At 38.3% G+C, this 17,234-nt stretch overlaps 1 protein-coding gene across 1 annotated transcript in view; it reads left to right on the forward strand.

Annotated features, from left to right (window-relative positions):
• Positions 1–391: 391 nt before the first annotated feature.
• Positions 392–17,234, forward strand: part of LOC124304088 (uncharacterized) — a 37,330-nt gene continuing 20,487 nt past the window's right edge. The window contains exon 1 of the mRNA XM_046762084.1: positions 392–2,092. Within this exon, the coding sequence (XP_046618040.1) occupies positions 1,513–2,092 (580 nt within the window). The 5' untranslated portion in view covers positions 392–1,512. The remainder of the gene's footprint in view (positions 2,093–17,234) is intronic.

A 17,234-nucleotide genomic window follows, 5' to 3' on the forward strand; every position in this document is an offset into this window, starting at 1 on the left:
ACGCGCTATGGGACTCGATACAGAAATTCTGGTTCTTTTTTTTATCTCAATGAAAAGTGGATCCAATCCGAATCCACACAGAGTAAAATGAATTGAAGCTAGAAGATGAGAAGGGTGATATGGAAATGCAGAAAAGTCTGTGTATAAGTGAATCGAAACGCAATGATTAGCAGGAATGCGGTTCATCGTCTCGCCAACTCGGAATCCCCCCGAGTCGGCGACGCAATCAATAATCTGGCCGTCTGCCGCTTCACCAAAAACTCGGCGCGGCCCTCGGTCTGGGTAAGAGAGGGGCTCGCGGTTATCTGTCGAGCGGACAAGCGTCTGCCGTCCGTTTAGTTTGAGGCGCCTCCGTAGTTCGTCGCTAGCGACACGGTGGAGTCGGCGTTGTCACGCGTTCCCTCGGCTTTCGATACTCCAGTCGGTTTCGGCCGCTCGGAGTCGACTCCGGTGCGTTGCTCGAGTGACTGGCCTGGATTCGGCAGTGTGCAACGACGGGTTGCCAGGTCTGGGAGTAGTTCCCAGGGACGTCGTTTGACAGCTGCTCATGTCAGCTCCTCCGTTCAGGCTAACCGAGTGCATTTGAGAACGTGTATAATAATGAGAATCGCGTCGCTTTTACGGCGGCGCTTGTCTCACCATTAAACAGTACGCCCACGCCGGTCAGAGAGGATAGATCGATATGCGACGTTTCGAAGGTGGAATAGGATGGTGTTTGTTCGTTATGGCGGAATGCGGGTCTTCGTGAAGGAAATCTGTCGCGATTTTCACGCGCCTAATATAATAATAACAAAACGATCGCGGATCGTAATTAAACGCCAAATAATGCGACGGAAAAAAGTTATTTACACATATTCGCATTGTTGAAAACGGCGTCTCGTCGTTTCTTGTTGATATTCAAAGATTCTTTACTCGTTACACGAATCGCAATTATTAATTATCGAGTAATTAGTTTTCTCTACTCACTTTATTCTTCCTACGTAAAGATTATCCACGTTGCCATGTAAAAATAAAAAGAAAATAAAAAAATAACGTGTTTTTTTTCCCTTAATTAAAAACATGTAACGACAATAACAACACGCTCAAAATCCCGTGACGATAATGAAAATCGCTAAACACACGATTTGAATTCATACCGACTACTTACAGTCAATCGTCGAACAGAAGGAAGAAGAACAAAAAACACTACCGTCGTTAAAAGCATTGTTATTGTTGTTCTCACGCAATATCGGATAATGCATGTTTACGTTATTGCATAATTTTACACACGGTTAAAAGGCGTACACGCGAATGGCCGAGTACGAGTGAGAAAAACCGAAGGTTACATACCAATACATGATCATCCTCTGTAGAAGCGAGGAAGTTCGCAGGTGAGCGGCAAAGCTAGTGTGCCGTTAAAAGCGAAGGGTGATTTAAACGGAGTTATATAAGAGAGGTGGAAGAAGAGGAATAGGGATAAGTGATTCCTGGAGCTGAGAAAATAATTAAAAAAAGAAAAAAAAAAAAACAACAATGAAAGAACACTGCAGCGATCCGTCGTCAGATATGCCGAAGGGAAAGGGTTCCTCGCTCAAGTCGCTGAAATCCCTGCTGAAAAAACCCGGCCAGACAAAACCGAAGGGTCAGAAAAATCGCGTGGTGATAAACGAGAAGCTCAACGAATTCTTCGCAGCGGATTATATAATCCTTATCAAGGAGGAATGCTGCGCCGATTACGAGGAGGAGTGCGACTGCTGCTGCCAGGAACACGAGATGATAAGGCTGGGGAACTGCAAGGAGTGCAGGGCCGAGCTGAACCTCCAATTCGCGGGGGGCGGTCGTCCTCTCGATACCGATTCTGCCGGGGGTCAGGAACAAGTGTTCGCCAACGTTGACGGCCTCGACGAGGTCGAAGCCAGGGCCGCGATCGAGGGACCCCCCAGGAGTCGGCAGGTCCAAAAACAACATCAGCGCCAGCAGGAAACCCTCAGTCCCCCCGAGGGATACAAGGACGTTTGCGATGAGGGAGAATCGGACGAGGTCGATCATCACCTACCTCCTCACCCCATTTGCGCCGAGTGTAATTACTATCATCAACAGACTGCGGAGACAGGTGAGCAAATTTTCTCTCAAAACGTACATCCTGTCATCCTCCTTAATTTTACTCCTAGGGCGCTAACGGTTCTTTTTTTTTTTTTTTTTTTTTTAGGGGCGCGGGGATTCATTTTCCCGCGATATCCTAAGAATTGCGATCCCTCGATAGTTTTTTTTTTTTTTTTTTTTTGCTATCATTGTCAAATGTTGTTACAACTCTGCAGGTTTTTTTTTTCCTTTTCTCACCGAATGCTATGGTTTGGTCAATTTTGTAGTTTTGAAATTGTTAATAATGTTTCCATTTTATGTTTTTTGACTCGTATTGTGCAAAAGAAGGAAATAATATAAACATGGCTAGGAAAATCGTGATATTGTACGAATTAAATCTATGAGATAATTAATAGTATAAATTTTAATCAGTGAAAATCTACTAATTCAAATTTGGAGAGTAGATAATGGCTACAATTGATATACATCCTGTTGGGTTCTTGGGGAACTTGGAAAAGTTAACGGCACGAAAGATTGAACAAAACTCCAGGGTGCTCGTTCGTCTGAAAAATTTTAAAAGATTCTGAGATATAACGGCGTTCAGGGAGATTTAGCATATACTTGCAATTGTTAGAAATCTTGCGGAATGTGATGTGCGATGCGATCTCTAAATTTTTCAATCCTCATTAACAATTCAAACTAGCTGTTTTTAAATTTTCTCGCACGATTATCAACTTTTACTTATATGAAGAATGACGAGGATTGTATTCGTGACTTATGTGGAAATGTATGCTTAGGAACTAGTCTTGATTTATTTATATGTATTTTTATGCGTACTTGTAACGAGGTTGAAGTTAGTGACGTTATCGTAACGAAACATTGGAAAAAAATCACTATTTTCTTATCTTGATAATGATTTTGAAGGAACCTAAGATTGGAAAATATGAGTATGTATTGTTTTAATACGGTTTACTGAATTTCAAACAGTGCCAAAATCGCTAAGTTACGGTTTTTCTCAGCACGAATCGTTACGGTAACGTTACTAACTTCAACATCATTACTTACGACCTTTCGTTTTTCATTAGCGAAGTATTCAATTCCAACGTCACTTGAGGTCTTTGGTTTCTTACCCTTATTTTGGCTATTTTAAGTGCTCCAAAAATGCTGAAAAATTTTATACATTTTTCTTGAGGCGTCTAGTTGAAGATCCAATAGTTTGTTCACTTGGTTATTTATTTGGGAGAAAGTCGCGCGCCTTCTAGTTTACGAAATATACACATAACGAGAAATCACGCGAGCGCGAAAAACTCCCTGTGACAGGCTAAAGGTTAAAAATACGACAAAAGTATCGCGGTATGCGATATGTCGTTTAGAAGCATAAGACATCAAATTGCGTGGCTACCCCGCCGTTATTACGCAGATTCATTTAATGATATCGAACCTATGGTTGATTTTGCAAAAAATGTCATGCGTATGTTATGCTTTGTTAAACATGTATCAACCTAACTTATGACCTAAATCCTAAAGTTTTAAAATAACGATTACGTATATCTCCCAGAAATGAATAATCGTATTACAACTTTTACATCCGAATTTCAAGATCAAATAACAAAAAAAAAAATCAGAACGTCTTTAAAGGCAGTGCGTACATACATACATATCTCATTAATCAACCCTAGCAGGTCACACCTCAGTAGAATCGCATAACGGTCACACAGTGTGAAATTCACCCCCAAACGTGACATTTTTATTAAAACCAACGAGTTTTAATAATCTGAAAGAAAAAAATCCAGGCATTGTTTAAGGATCGCGGAAAAAGGTCTCTCAGTTTTCACAACCAGAAATGGATAGTTTAAATATTGTATAAAACACCGTCAAAGTTAAAGAAAGTGTCAAAAATGTCGAAACAAAAGGTCTTTATTTCGCACGAAGAATACCGCCAGGAGACCCATTTCCAGGACCAAGCTACTATACGAGGAGTTTGAAAAATGTTTCGTGTTAAAATTCATCCCCAGTGACCTATCAGGGCGAACACACGATGTTGCGCAACTCGACCGAATCATATACCATTACAAGTATTATCTCGATAACCAAATCCACGCACCTTCATAAACTATTACTTTTTAAATTCGATCAAGATTGCGGATATATCTGAAATTATTCACGAGGCAAGAAACCATTCATCGAGAAGATTAACCTCCCTTACAACGCATACCTGCGATAGTTTCGGCTCTGATCGTGAGTGTATTGTGCGAGTTTGGTCCCCGAGGGATGTCCTCACGGACGCACACGCGCGTGCATATGTCTCTGTGGGTAGTAACATATGAGGAGCATTAGGTTTTCGTGCGTGGGAAACCCCGGTTGTGCAACGCGTATCGAGTTAACGCTACCATTATCTCTGGCGATATATATATATATATATATATATATGTATACGTATATATGTATGCGCATATGCACGTACACTCTTCTCCGTTTTACGCTACCTGGTATCGCCCACTTTCTTCACCCAGACTGCACCCATACGGGAGGGTTGTTGAACATAGATGCACCTTATACCCGTCATGCGGGACGACGTCCGCCCTCGTTCCTCTCCTTCCGTGACCGTGCGTGTAATCGAAAGACACGTGCGTGCACTGAGCACTGCCTGCTAACTATACTGTTTCGAGTCGAAGGAAATTTGCCAAAAACCCGCGTATCGTGACGGGGATTCATTCACGTACCTTCCTAATGTTTACGTAGAGTTTTAGAGTAGAGTTGAAAGAGGAGGGTATCTTTCTTTTTTCCTCCCTAAGCGGACGAAGGAAAGCCTCTTCTTTTTTCACACTCTGGCTGTATGTAGCTAGTTTCTTCCGTGCAGAAACGTGCCAAAAATATATCCGTTTACGTGCCAAGGTAAACTTTTTACCGGAAAGTCTTGCACCTAATCCTCTTCGGTTGGGGTTGGCCGTCTTAAAATTTTATGCACACACACACACACATATACATATATATGCATATAGCGAGGAAAAATTTTCAGTTCATTTACTATGTTTTTTTGCGGCACTTATCGTATGTGATATACCTACACCAACGGCTATAACGTTGTATATTTTCGTCAAAGAATTTTACTGCGGTTAAGGAAGAAGATGGCGAAAAGGGGATGTGGGGGAGTTAGGAATTTCATTGCGGCACGACGCGGTAAGTGCCGAGCCAATTTCAGGAAAATTCTCACTAGGTTCGTGCACAGAAGTGCCTCGCCTCCCACCATCCTCTCTTCTCTTCTCTAACTAGAAGCAGCTTCGCGTTTGAAATACGAGCTTGAGTTTGAGCCAAGTGCGTGAAATGCGAATATAGGTATATATAATAAATTTTTTTCTTCTTCTTCTTTCACTAATCTTCAATGAGTTATGCTCAACCGCGAAAGCTATACCGAAACTTCTTTCTTGGTACACCAGGCGTTTTACTTAATTATATATGTAACTAGCAGCCCATCCCGGCTTCGCACGGGCATATAATAATATTAAGTAATAATATAAATGTTATTTTTCTAGAAACTCACTGTAAACATTGTGTATTTTCTTTTATTATATTATTATATGCCCGTGCGAAGCCGGGATGGGTTGCTAGTTATGCTGTTAAAATGTAGCTTATATGACACGTTCGTAGATTTACCATAGCAGCGCCATCTATTGATTACTTACTCAACCCAGTCGAAAGGTATCGACATCTGTTAGAATCATTCGGAGTTAACAGATAATTGTGACTGTCGAATAATAACAGACAAATAATTAGCAATATATTATAATTGCGACTATAATTTGAGATTTAAACTATCCTATCTCTCAAGTTGGATCGAACTGCACATGGTGTGCGTATTTTATTATAATCGGTTAAGTGGTTTAGGAGTCCATTGAGGACAAACATCGTGACACGAGATTTATATATATTAAGATATACAATATATATATATTCATGGACACGCAATATATTTCAGTTTTAGAAAGAAAAAAATAAAAAAAATGAAAAATAATGTTACACTTTCAGTTTTTCTTCCCTGTTACCACCGTCAATTTACCCGTATAAACCTACCTACATATTGCATTATTCGTTTCGGGATGAATATACACTGTATAATGGGAAGCCCGTGTACCGTATTCGCTGAAACTCGCACAATCTTTTCGCGAGACGTGATTTTTCAAACGCCTTTGCTGAGTAGGCGTAGAAAACCTGCCTATAGAAAAATAAAAGGGGAAGAAACATTGGAAGCAGAAGGATAAAACTAAAGATCGCTTGTACAACGGACAGACACTTGTTAAATAAATGAAAGAAAATATTGAGACACACACACACACACACACACACACACACATATATATTATAATTAGTTAACCATTAATTTATGGATAAATAATTTTTTCAAATGACAATATCATTTATATTGCGGATAAATAAAATATTTTACATAATATAAACAAAATTTCCATTTTTTGTAGTAAAAATTTTGCACCCCTCGGATTATTACCGTGCATAATGTGCAGGTGAAAAATTTCGAATGGTTTATAATATTGCTATTCGCAATAGTGCGATTTCAAATAAATGGCAGAAATATCCGTCGCCATATCTACCCGCCACCTCCTCCCGCTCTTTTTTCCTTCTTTCTCCAGATTTTACGTTATACTTGCGGTTTTATATTCTCGCCGGCTCCCGTTTCCCTTCCGCCTCTCCTTCTCTCCCTCCGGCTCTACCTCTCTTTCTCTCTCTCTCGATCTCTCTCTCCAAGGACGCGTTTCACTCACCGTCACCTCGCTAGTATTCTCCACTTCCTTTTCCTCTTCCTCTCCGAGGCCTCAGTCGATTTCCCTCTCCGCAACTTCCTTGTAGAATCGCAACACGTTATTTAGAATACTATTGGTTAACCCTTTGAGTCTAAGTGGTATGTATTCTTGCCACCTATTTTATATATATATATATATATATATATATTTTTTTTGTATATTTAGAGAACACTTGGACATATTTCTTTGCGGTTTTTTCTTTATGTTTGATATTTCTGATAATATACTAATAAGTTTCAATACTCGAGTAGAATTATTGCGGTATAATGCAAATTATTATTGCTAGAAGCAAATTGATTGAATAAAATGGTGAATATTGTAGGAATAATTTATTTTCGATATTGTTATCCCTTTACACGTATACATGTTTTACATAAATCATAAGTTTTTGGGGTAGCTGATTACGAATCTGAAATCAGATTTTCGAAATTGAGTATGGCCAATCCAATCATCGACCTCGAAAACTCCTGCATCGAGTTTTTTGATCGTATTCGATGAAAATTGAAATTTTCGGCTGCCATATTGGATACGCCATTTTGAATTTTCGTAATCTAATTTCAGATACGTAATCAACGACCCGAAAACCACAGAATATTATCTTGTTATAAAAGTTGACTTAGGAAAATAATGTGCGATTCAACGGGTTAAATGGCAGTGAATCTCGTTTAGGAATTGTCGCAACAATTGTTTTGTTGATATACCTATGTATATAAGCACATGCGAAATTTGCAGGTTATATTATGACACCCTGCACTGCTTTGGCAAAATTCAAATACAGCTTATCGGCAAACACTACACACTATAAGTTTAGGATGCAGTGATTGACAGAGAGAGAGAGAGAGAGAGAAAAAGAGAGTAATAAATAAATGGGTATATCCTAAATCCTCAAATGACCATTTCGAAAAATTTTTTTACACTTATAATATCCGATTAGACTTTTTTTCGACGATAATATTGTACAGTGCTTTGAACAATATACAATAAACTGGCGACGCGACGGTGAACATTACCTTTGAAAGTAAATTTTTATACACATGTTATATTTATATACTCTGCATCGCTTGACTTGCTTCTTTTAAAAAACGTGCAGAGAGCGTCAGACAAATTTTGACAAACGGTTCGCCATAACATGTCAGCTCTTGTCGCATCGTTTAAATTGAGACGCGTAACATTTCGGATTACGTTGTTACATAGCGTATAAAATACGGTAAGCCGATTTGTCACGATTTTCGGCAATACGTATATCCTGTTATAATTGCCTCGCCTACCGGCCATGGAAGAAAGGGGGAGGGGTGGGGGGGGGGGGGGATATTACCGTCGATTTTATAACATCTCACTGATAACTATGTATATATATATATATAACTATATATATATAATATAGAGGGTGTTTATAGCCGTGTGAGTGTAAAATGCAATTTGCTTTTGCAACTGATAACGGGAATTGGATCTTTCTCGTGGATATTAACAAATGACGAATGCGATATTACGTAAATATGAAATTAATTAATTACAAAAATTGAGGTCGAGTTATTATACGCGTTTCAAACGTGAGTTGCTGCAGGCGTGAAACGCGTGCTTCGGGGGAAAATTCAGATTGGTTTAAAGGGATTGGAGGCATTAATAGCATGCCGCATAACGTGTTAATGTTATATCTGCATATAGATTGCGTTTATACGCGGCCTAGTTCTTATTCAGAAGAATTTTCGCTGTACGAATTTAATGAGAAACTTTTATTTTATTTTTTTAATCATTTTGGCATTGTGAAATATTAATTTATACAACATTGCAACCGCGTTGATTGTGATTAAGAAATAAAAGTATTCATCCTACGATTGAAAAAAAAAAAACAGAAAATGTATGCAATTTAAGTATGAATATGTATGAATATTAAGTTTAGTTCGTGGAAAATAGTATATTCTCAATAACATGAACTATCATTGAATGAAATTGAACAAATAGTCTGGTGGGTTTTAAATCATTTTCACGCAATTTGAAACGAAGGATAGATGAGATTATCAAAGTTCTTCTCTCACAATTTCATTATTTTCTATTTTTTTACCTATTTTCAAAGAGATCTTCGTACAGCTTACGAATATGTGTAAATTTAATAAATATTCAATGTACGACTATCTGCGTGATGAAATTAATGAATAGTATCGAATTTTGGTCAACCAACCGTCGCGTCGTCTTTAAATTTTTTGTTCCAACCTTCTACTTTTTTTCCTCGAGATCTGCGATACACCGCGAATAAAATAGCAAGGGTCCTCCTCACAGTCCTCAGCAGCTGCTTATTCATCTTTGTTTATCTACCGGGCCGCTGGCGTACGATCATATTTTCAATTACTTCGCCTTATAGACGCGGTTTCTGGTCGGTGAACAGGATCGACCCCCGGGATCGAGGGATCCGACGATCGTACATTACTCTCATCTCGCGCGCTTATCCCCCATCCCTGTATACATATAATATCTGGCGTTTGTCTCGATCGTCGAGAACCTTTCTTATCTAACGAGAGGCGAAAGAAAGAGATAAAGGAAAAGAATAAGAAGAACAGAAGGCAATAATAAAAACGAAAAATGATAATGCTTTATATCAGATTTTAGCGGCATGCTGGTAATGAAAAAACGGATAATCTGTATTTATAAATTTATATTGATGATACCGTTTATTTTTTAATATATCTTCAATACGTGTGACGAATAAATTTTACCAAAACTTTACATTTCACGATATTTGATGAAAAAATTTTTCGTAGAATTCCGTTGGCTTATTGTGTATTATTTGCCTATAAATTATTTACCAAAAAAGGATCGACGATAGCGCAAAATGGTTACCGCGTTTTTTGTAATCCCAACAATATTCAAACAGTTTTTTTAACGATACCTGTTTTAATGAATTTTTCTAGTTACTGTAACAAATGAAATTTTTCTCAGTGTAGAGTGCATATTAATTAGCGATATTAAACAACCAGCCTGAGGGCCGTTCGAGTATTAGTTAACGCATTTTTTGCATATTTTTGCATCCCACCCTTAGTGACAACGATTGGTAACGTTTGCTTGTTTTGCCCACTGCTGTTTCTTAAGGTTAGCTAACGCTTTTTGAAAAGCTTATTGGAAAATCGATTCATTACCTGGGATTGGCAGAAATTCCATTTATAGTCAAATCCTGACCTACAACACGTATAAGACGCATGCACGCAGTATTACATAACAAAAAATCACAATCTAGGTCGTGTCGTGGAACATTCATCTCCTCGTGTGTTTTTTCTTTCTCTAAGTATAAAGTTTTCGCTCGATTTTTAATTTTGGATACATCATCACAAAACTGTGTAGTATATATTCATTATTTTTAGCTCGAATGATATATTGTAACACGGTGTTAAATTGCTTTTTCTTTAATATTGTTTCCATATCGTACAACATTAGTACATATATGTGTGTATAAATTTATTCGGTCAAAGTTCTTCCGGGCTTCCCTACGAAAACGATAAACGCAAACGACACTTTAGTGTATATCAAGAAATATATAACACGAGTTTGTATTTCGTTTTAGCTAAATAATACGTTATATGTATATGTACAACACATGTTACTAAATTATGTAACTTATGTATAAAGGGACGAAATATTTTCACACATGTGCATCGATATTTGTGAAAATTTCAATGTATCTTTATGTTGTGTTGGGTAAAAGCGGATTGTTTACCACGCACACGTCATGCGTCATGCGTGTAAATTACACAAATACCATATATATCGTCGACCAGTTATTTTATCTCTTCGTTCGACTTAATTGTTAATTAACGTCGGTGCTAACGCGGTTATAAATGTAACCTGCGTTGTACGAATTGTATGTTGTTGACGTAACCGCGTAAAATTTATATCGTTCATCATCCGAACGCACTGTACGTTTATTAATCAATATATAAATGTTATACGGATAAAAATTGCAGTTTATAATATACAATATTGATGAAAATTCGTGAGAAACTATAACTTAATCGACAAATGAAAATATCTCGGCCCCGCAATCGTCATTTCCATTTTATAATATACAATATATGAACAGCGTTTAATCGCTGCAGTGCGATTTTGGAACAGTGCGTATAATCGTAAATTATGTTTACACGAGCTGCACGCTGGTTTGAATTATACGCATAGTTATATTATATAATGCAGGTTATAGTTGAAACACAATCGTCACGTTGCACTTACACTGTAACGTGTAATCCTCTCTTGCACTGCGGGATCGCTGACGTATCTATGCAACAAGGTATGTACACCGTATTATCGAGCTGTAAGAACGACGACGCTAATTCCTGATGGGGCTTCGTATTATGTACAACGATAGGTATATATATATATATATTGGTTCGGGAAGTCCTTCCTCCTTTACTCGCCACACGGAAACCGGGTTCTGTTTCCCTGTGAAATGAAGAAGAACGTATGAAATAATAAAAACACCAAAAGAAAATAAGAGTAAATCGTTTGTATTTAATTCAAGAAATGTATGGTTAAAAAAGGAAATTTCACTTCGTATCACACTGAGAGAAATTTTTAGTTACGGTTACCGCTCAGTCCTCGACTGTTTTCATTTTTTACCACAATCGAAAAATATAGTTCTAGGTAGAAAATGAAAATTACTTTTCCAGCTGTTACCGGAAAGTCTAGTATCCGTTGCTATTCTTTATCGTTACGATCGCTGTTGCTATATTTTCTTCCAACTGTTGCGAAAATTTAATGCTCGTGCAAGAATAAATTGACGTTAAAGCCTTGTTTAATTAAAAAAGTAGAGTAAACCTCACGAATTGATTTTGCGTTGCAATAACCAAAAAAGGATCGACGATAGCGCAAAATGGTTAGGCGTACCTCGTTTTTCGTAGTCCCAACAATATTCAAAAACAGTTTTTTTTAACGATACCTGTTTTACGCAATTTTTCTAGTTTCTCTAACAAACGAAATCTTTCTCAGTGCACAAAGTTTTTTAGGGGCGAAGGATTAGCGTGTTTAACTTACAATTAGGTATAATATAAGTTTCTCCACAGTGCATAAGCGTGAGTAGGAATAAGTACGATATGGACGGAGTCGAGTTTTTGCATTAATCTGAGGCTACATCCCGTATAGGTAATAACGCCCTGCAGCCATGCCCTAGTCTAGCCTCTACACCGTATATCTACAACCTCTCGCTTTACCTCGTTCGAAATATCGCCGAAAGTAAACCGCCTCGTCGTCGACAAAAACGCCAGACGGGCTCTCGCCCGAAACTCGAGACGTTACGGTAGGTCTACGAAAGAGTCCAGGTCCAGTCACTAGCCGAGTATTCTCGTCTATGGCTTATGTCCTCCGTCCTCCCTCTGACGTACATACTACATTGTCACATATATGTATATTACAAGTTCCAGGTATACGTATGGTATCTGTTTCCTCTTTCTACATACATGTATATGAAAATGTAACCCCGAAAGGAATATTCAATTAAGGTCAACAGACTTTTCGAACGTATGAAACTGACACCGATCTTTGGTTAAAAGTTTTGCGTGTGATCGAGTATTAATGTCGGTACGGCAAAATATAAATTTCTTTTCTTTTTATATCTTATTCTTGTTCTTTTTTTTTTTTTTTTCACAGGTACGTACACGTAAGGAAATATTGACCGAACGTGTCACGAATTTTGTGCGAAGTTACGTCTAATACTAAATGATTTTTAGGCGAAGGTATGATGCGCCGTTTTTATCACGTTTTTACTTTATTTTGTGGCGAGGCGAGGCGAGGCGAGGCGGTAACAAATAGCCGTGATTAATTTTGATAAAATTTGTATACCTAAATTTTGCGTAAAGAAGGGGAAATTTTTTTTAACCCGATGCGAATTAGACGAGCGTATAGGAAGATTATTCAGTTTGTGAGATATGAGTACAAGTCTGTTTTAAATAACAAGTTCCAATGAATCGTAAAGAGGGAAAAAAAACACAGTAAAAAAAAAAAAAAAAAACAAAAAATATGAGCGGCGCCAAATTCTTGATCGAAAAACTAAACAAGGACTGAAACATTTTTACGCTGGATATTTTTATTATTCTACCGATAAATTTTCGTGCTCTTATTAGAAGCGTTTAAAATCATTGGAATTTCTTTTGTTTTTCATTTTTCTCTTCATTTAATTCACAATTTGCTTGTATACTTTCCAAACGAAACATATCCATCACCGCCATCTCATCACCGGGCTGAGGATCCGTTGTATATTTTACAAAAAAAAAATTCACCGTGTACGAAAATTTCATGAAAATTAATACAGTGATATCGTTAATCGAGCGATTGCTTAGAAAAAAAGTTTTCCTTCTCGTTTTCTTTTTTTATCGAGACGTTCTGTAAACCGTTTCCCCTGTTTTTTTTTTCCCCCCCTCTTTATTTAACATTTCTTTCGTTATCGTACGACGTACTAAAAGAGGGGAATAAAATAAAAAATCCTGCGGGTCACGGTCAGGTCGGAATGGGCTGGAACGTTCCGTATAAACTGTCATAATGTCGCGGCATCGCGCACGTAAATTCCGCACTCTTCGAAGCCTAGAGAGAGAGAGAGAGAGAGAGGATCTGCTCGCGCCTTGCGGAGACTCTCTCCGTCTGTCTCTCTCTCTCTCTCCCTCTCTCTTTCTCTCTCTCTCTCTCTCTCTCCGTCTCTGACTCACTCGAATCGGATATTTCTCACGCACGCACTCGCTCGCTAGCGGTTTATAGTTCGCAAGCTCGCGCTTGCGCTACAATATTGAACTTGAAAGCCGTGTCCGAGAGGCGAGACCGCCTCTCCTACTCGCGGCAGCTCCAGCTTCTTCTTCTCGCCCAGTTCAATTCCTCCGCCTCCCCCCTCCGCCCCATCCGCCGCCACCTTTCCTCTCATCCTCTCGATACTCTCTCAGCCTGTTTGTTAGTAAGTATCCCCCGGATGAATGGACGGACCCACGACGAGTTCGTATTCTTACAAGTCCCCCGTGCGCCGGTCCACTTTTCGTACTAGCGAGTCGATATAGCCGCCTCTCCTCGATTACTATAACCTTTCTCAACGTACAGTGGCCCTGGTACTCCTCCCCCTCCCCCCCCCCCCCCCCCCCACCTTCTATCCTTCGTCGTATGCGTGCCAGAAAGGCTTGCTTGTCATGGCGGAGGTTGGTGGAGGGGCGAAGGCGGGGGGGATCTTCGAATAATGGAGGGAACGCTGCTATTTATGGATTTTCTATAACATGAAACTCAAATTTTGGACCAACTTTTTTGTTAACTGCAAGAGAGATGCAGGATGTTAAATTCGAGTGCTGTTGTATAATTGAACGAACCTGTAACGAATTGTAATTGAGAGAGCATAGTCAAGTATAGCTAAATTGTTTTTAATAATGTGAGCAATGTGAGAAAAGTTTATCCGTATACTGCGTATATGTTTAAACTAGATGTAATCTCGGATAGTGATAATGTCGACGTTCAATCTTCAAAACTAGATATTTTGGCATGATGTTTAAAAGATGAAAAGTTTCGAGATGTACGTTATTGATATTTGAAATGGTAGAAACGTCGAAAGTCTTTTATTGCAAGTGTTTTATTAAACATTGGGTTGGCGAATATATTCGCTAGGTTTTTGCTATGTCAGACCGAAGCAAAAACCGAGCACGATCTTTTCGGTAAACCAATATTTCGATGCTTTTTAATATTTGAGCGATTAGATGTGTATAATATGGTTTTCGCCTATTCTCTGTGCTGTGCTTTCAATTCAAAGCCCTGATTCTAGTCAGACGCGTGTTCGTGTCGCATTATATATACGTATCGCGGATTTCAAGATTATCCAAATTTCAAAGGCCTGAGACCGACGGAATTACACACTGGATTTTGTACATCGTACAATTAGAGCCCACAAAGACGTCTGAGAATCGTATAACAATAATGATAACAACATTGACAATCATGAATTCTGGTGTACAGAATCAAATGTGTCGAATGCAAATTAATTATTTATCAATATAGTTTACGAGAAAATTGTATAATCTGCATGAAGATTTGACCTGATATGCGAAGCATAATTGTTATTTAAGTTTATTTTAAATTAAAGTTTACACTGGTGTTGATTTTATTTTTTTACGTATTTTTTCAACTACGTAACGAAATAACGGCACAGTTAATCCAAACTTTGAATGAAATACGTAGAATCTAGTTAGGTAGGTAAAAAATACCTATATTATCATGTACAACCCGGATGAAAAATAATTTTTAACGATGAGATAAAGTTTTTCTCTGAATTTTGCGAACGATACATATATATACCGTATTGACGGATACCGAAGTTTGGCGTTTACCGATAACGAACTAGCATGTTACGTAGGTATGTACGATATAATACCTATACCTACGCGATTGTGGAATCCGTTGCGCATAAATTCTCGGAGTTCCTGCCAGTTTCGAAGCTTAAATTATACGATGCAAGTTGAAGTAGGTAAAATTGACGAATCGATTTTCTCGAGTTACAAAGCTGGATGCGGAATTCCACCTTCGTCGAATTATAAACGGGAAGCTTCAATCGTTATTGTCATCGCGATCCTGGGATGTGATACGTAAAATTTGTTCATGAATTTTCGCGACAAAGACAATAATTTGAAGTTACAGGTATGAGAGTTGGTTTTGAAAAAAAAAAAAAATTGTTTTCTTGCTTCTGCGTACGATTGTAACAGCGATATCGTTCGGCTCTCTAAATATATGTTGACAATCTTGACATCGTAACGACAACGCTGCGATGTATCGACTTAAAATGAACCGTAAACTATATAACCTTTCAAGAATACACGTACATCGGCTCCTTCGAGTTCAACCACTACAGGCGGTTTGTAATAAAGACCGTAGCCGTGGTGGGTGGTTAAATTGAAGTTCGATAAAATAGGGATATTGAGCAGGAAATTCGAATTTCATATTTATGGAACCTTTATTATAATACCCACGTAAAAGGAAATCCAGATCACCAAGTGTGTGTGCATGTGAGAGAGATTCCATACAAGAACCTAAACGGCTTCGCGATTTTCCATGCCTTAGGTAAGTATATTATAGGAAAAGTCTGCTATACATTGTTTGGTGTAAATCTCGTTTGTTTTACTTGATGGTTGGAATTAATTAGTGACCGAGGCTTTGATGCCACGTCGGTAAAGGTATGAATTAATCTTCCAACTTAGCCGGAGGCTGAATGGCTGGATGCCTGGAGTATTCTGTCACTGCTGTCGGAATTGAGTCTATATTCACAGTTAAACGTGTAACCTACGTTATACACGAGTACGTGCATACCTGCATACACCTTGGATAATTTCTGATCATTGCATACGGCTTAATTTTCGATAGTATCGTAGTATGACTTGACATATTTGTCAAGGTATCACGTATTTGCAAAAACGGTAGAACGAAGTTATAGATACTCTGTATAACGATGGAAAGACAAATTTCTTCTTCGTCGGTTCTGTAAACAAACATATGACGTATTCCGTATTCTTTAAATACGGTGTAGAGTGTACAAGGACGTCTTTCATCGAGTTTTAGATTTTTATTGCTCACGAAAATACGAAAACCCATTTATCGAATCAATAGCCCCAATCTATTGGTTTCGAATTTATTTCATTAATTCTTTGTTAAAAAACGAATATTTCGATACACATACGCAATTGGGTAAAAAATAAATTTACATCTCATTTGCTTTCTTTACTTTTTCGCTTTTCGTTTGGAAGTCACAGGCGAAACAAGTTATTGAAAAGTGAAGAAAAACGAATAAAATTGAAATCTGTATATCTTGCCCACTTCCATCTGTGCCTCAAAATCGTCATTTCTCAACAAAGAAGTCATGAGAAAAATTTCAAGCCAATAGTTTTCGTGTTTTCGGAAGCATATTGAGAGTCAAACCCGTGGTTCAAAAATATGAAACTCGGTAAAAAATGTTTTTTTTCCCCGCTCTACGTCATATTTGAACATAAAAAAATCACCAATGTTGAGGCTCAGACGTACGTCGGTTTCGGGGTGGAATGCCTCATACACATACTATCGGTATTCCAAACTGACGCATTCCCGTATCGCTGTATAACGAATCGTCCGACGATTCGGCGAGAGCAGCGCAAAAATCTATGTTTAGAATGTTCGTTTGCGTTTTATTCGACGAGAAGCGAAGAGAGCTCGGTTATACTAATCGGCTCAATGTTTGGCATAAATAGTTACATGGTTTGAAAATCGGTTTTCCGTCCAAGTCCAGCCTGCGGGCACTTGTCTTCAGTGTGTAATGTGTATATATATACGTATGTATACACGTACAGTGTACATACAGGTATACATATCTCATTCCTATGGTATACTCGAGAG

This window comes from Neodiprion virginianus, chromosome 4, assembly GCF_021901495.1.
Source record: "Neodiprion virginianus isolate iyNeoVirg1 chromosome 4, iyNeoVirg1.1, whole genome shotgun sequence".
NCBI classification, from domain to species: domain Eukaryota; kingdom Metazoa; phylum Arthropoda; class Insecta; order Hymenoptera; family Diprionidae; genus Neodiprion; species Neodiprion virginianus.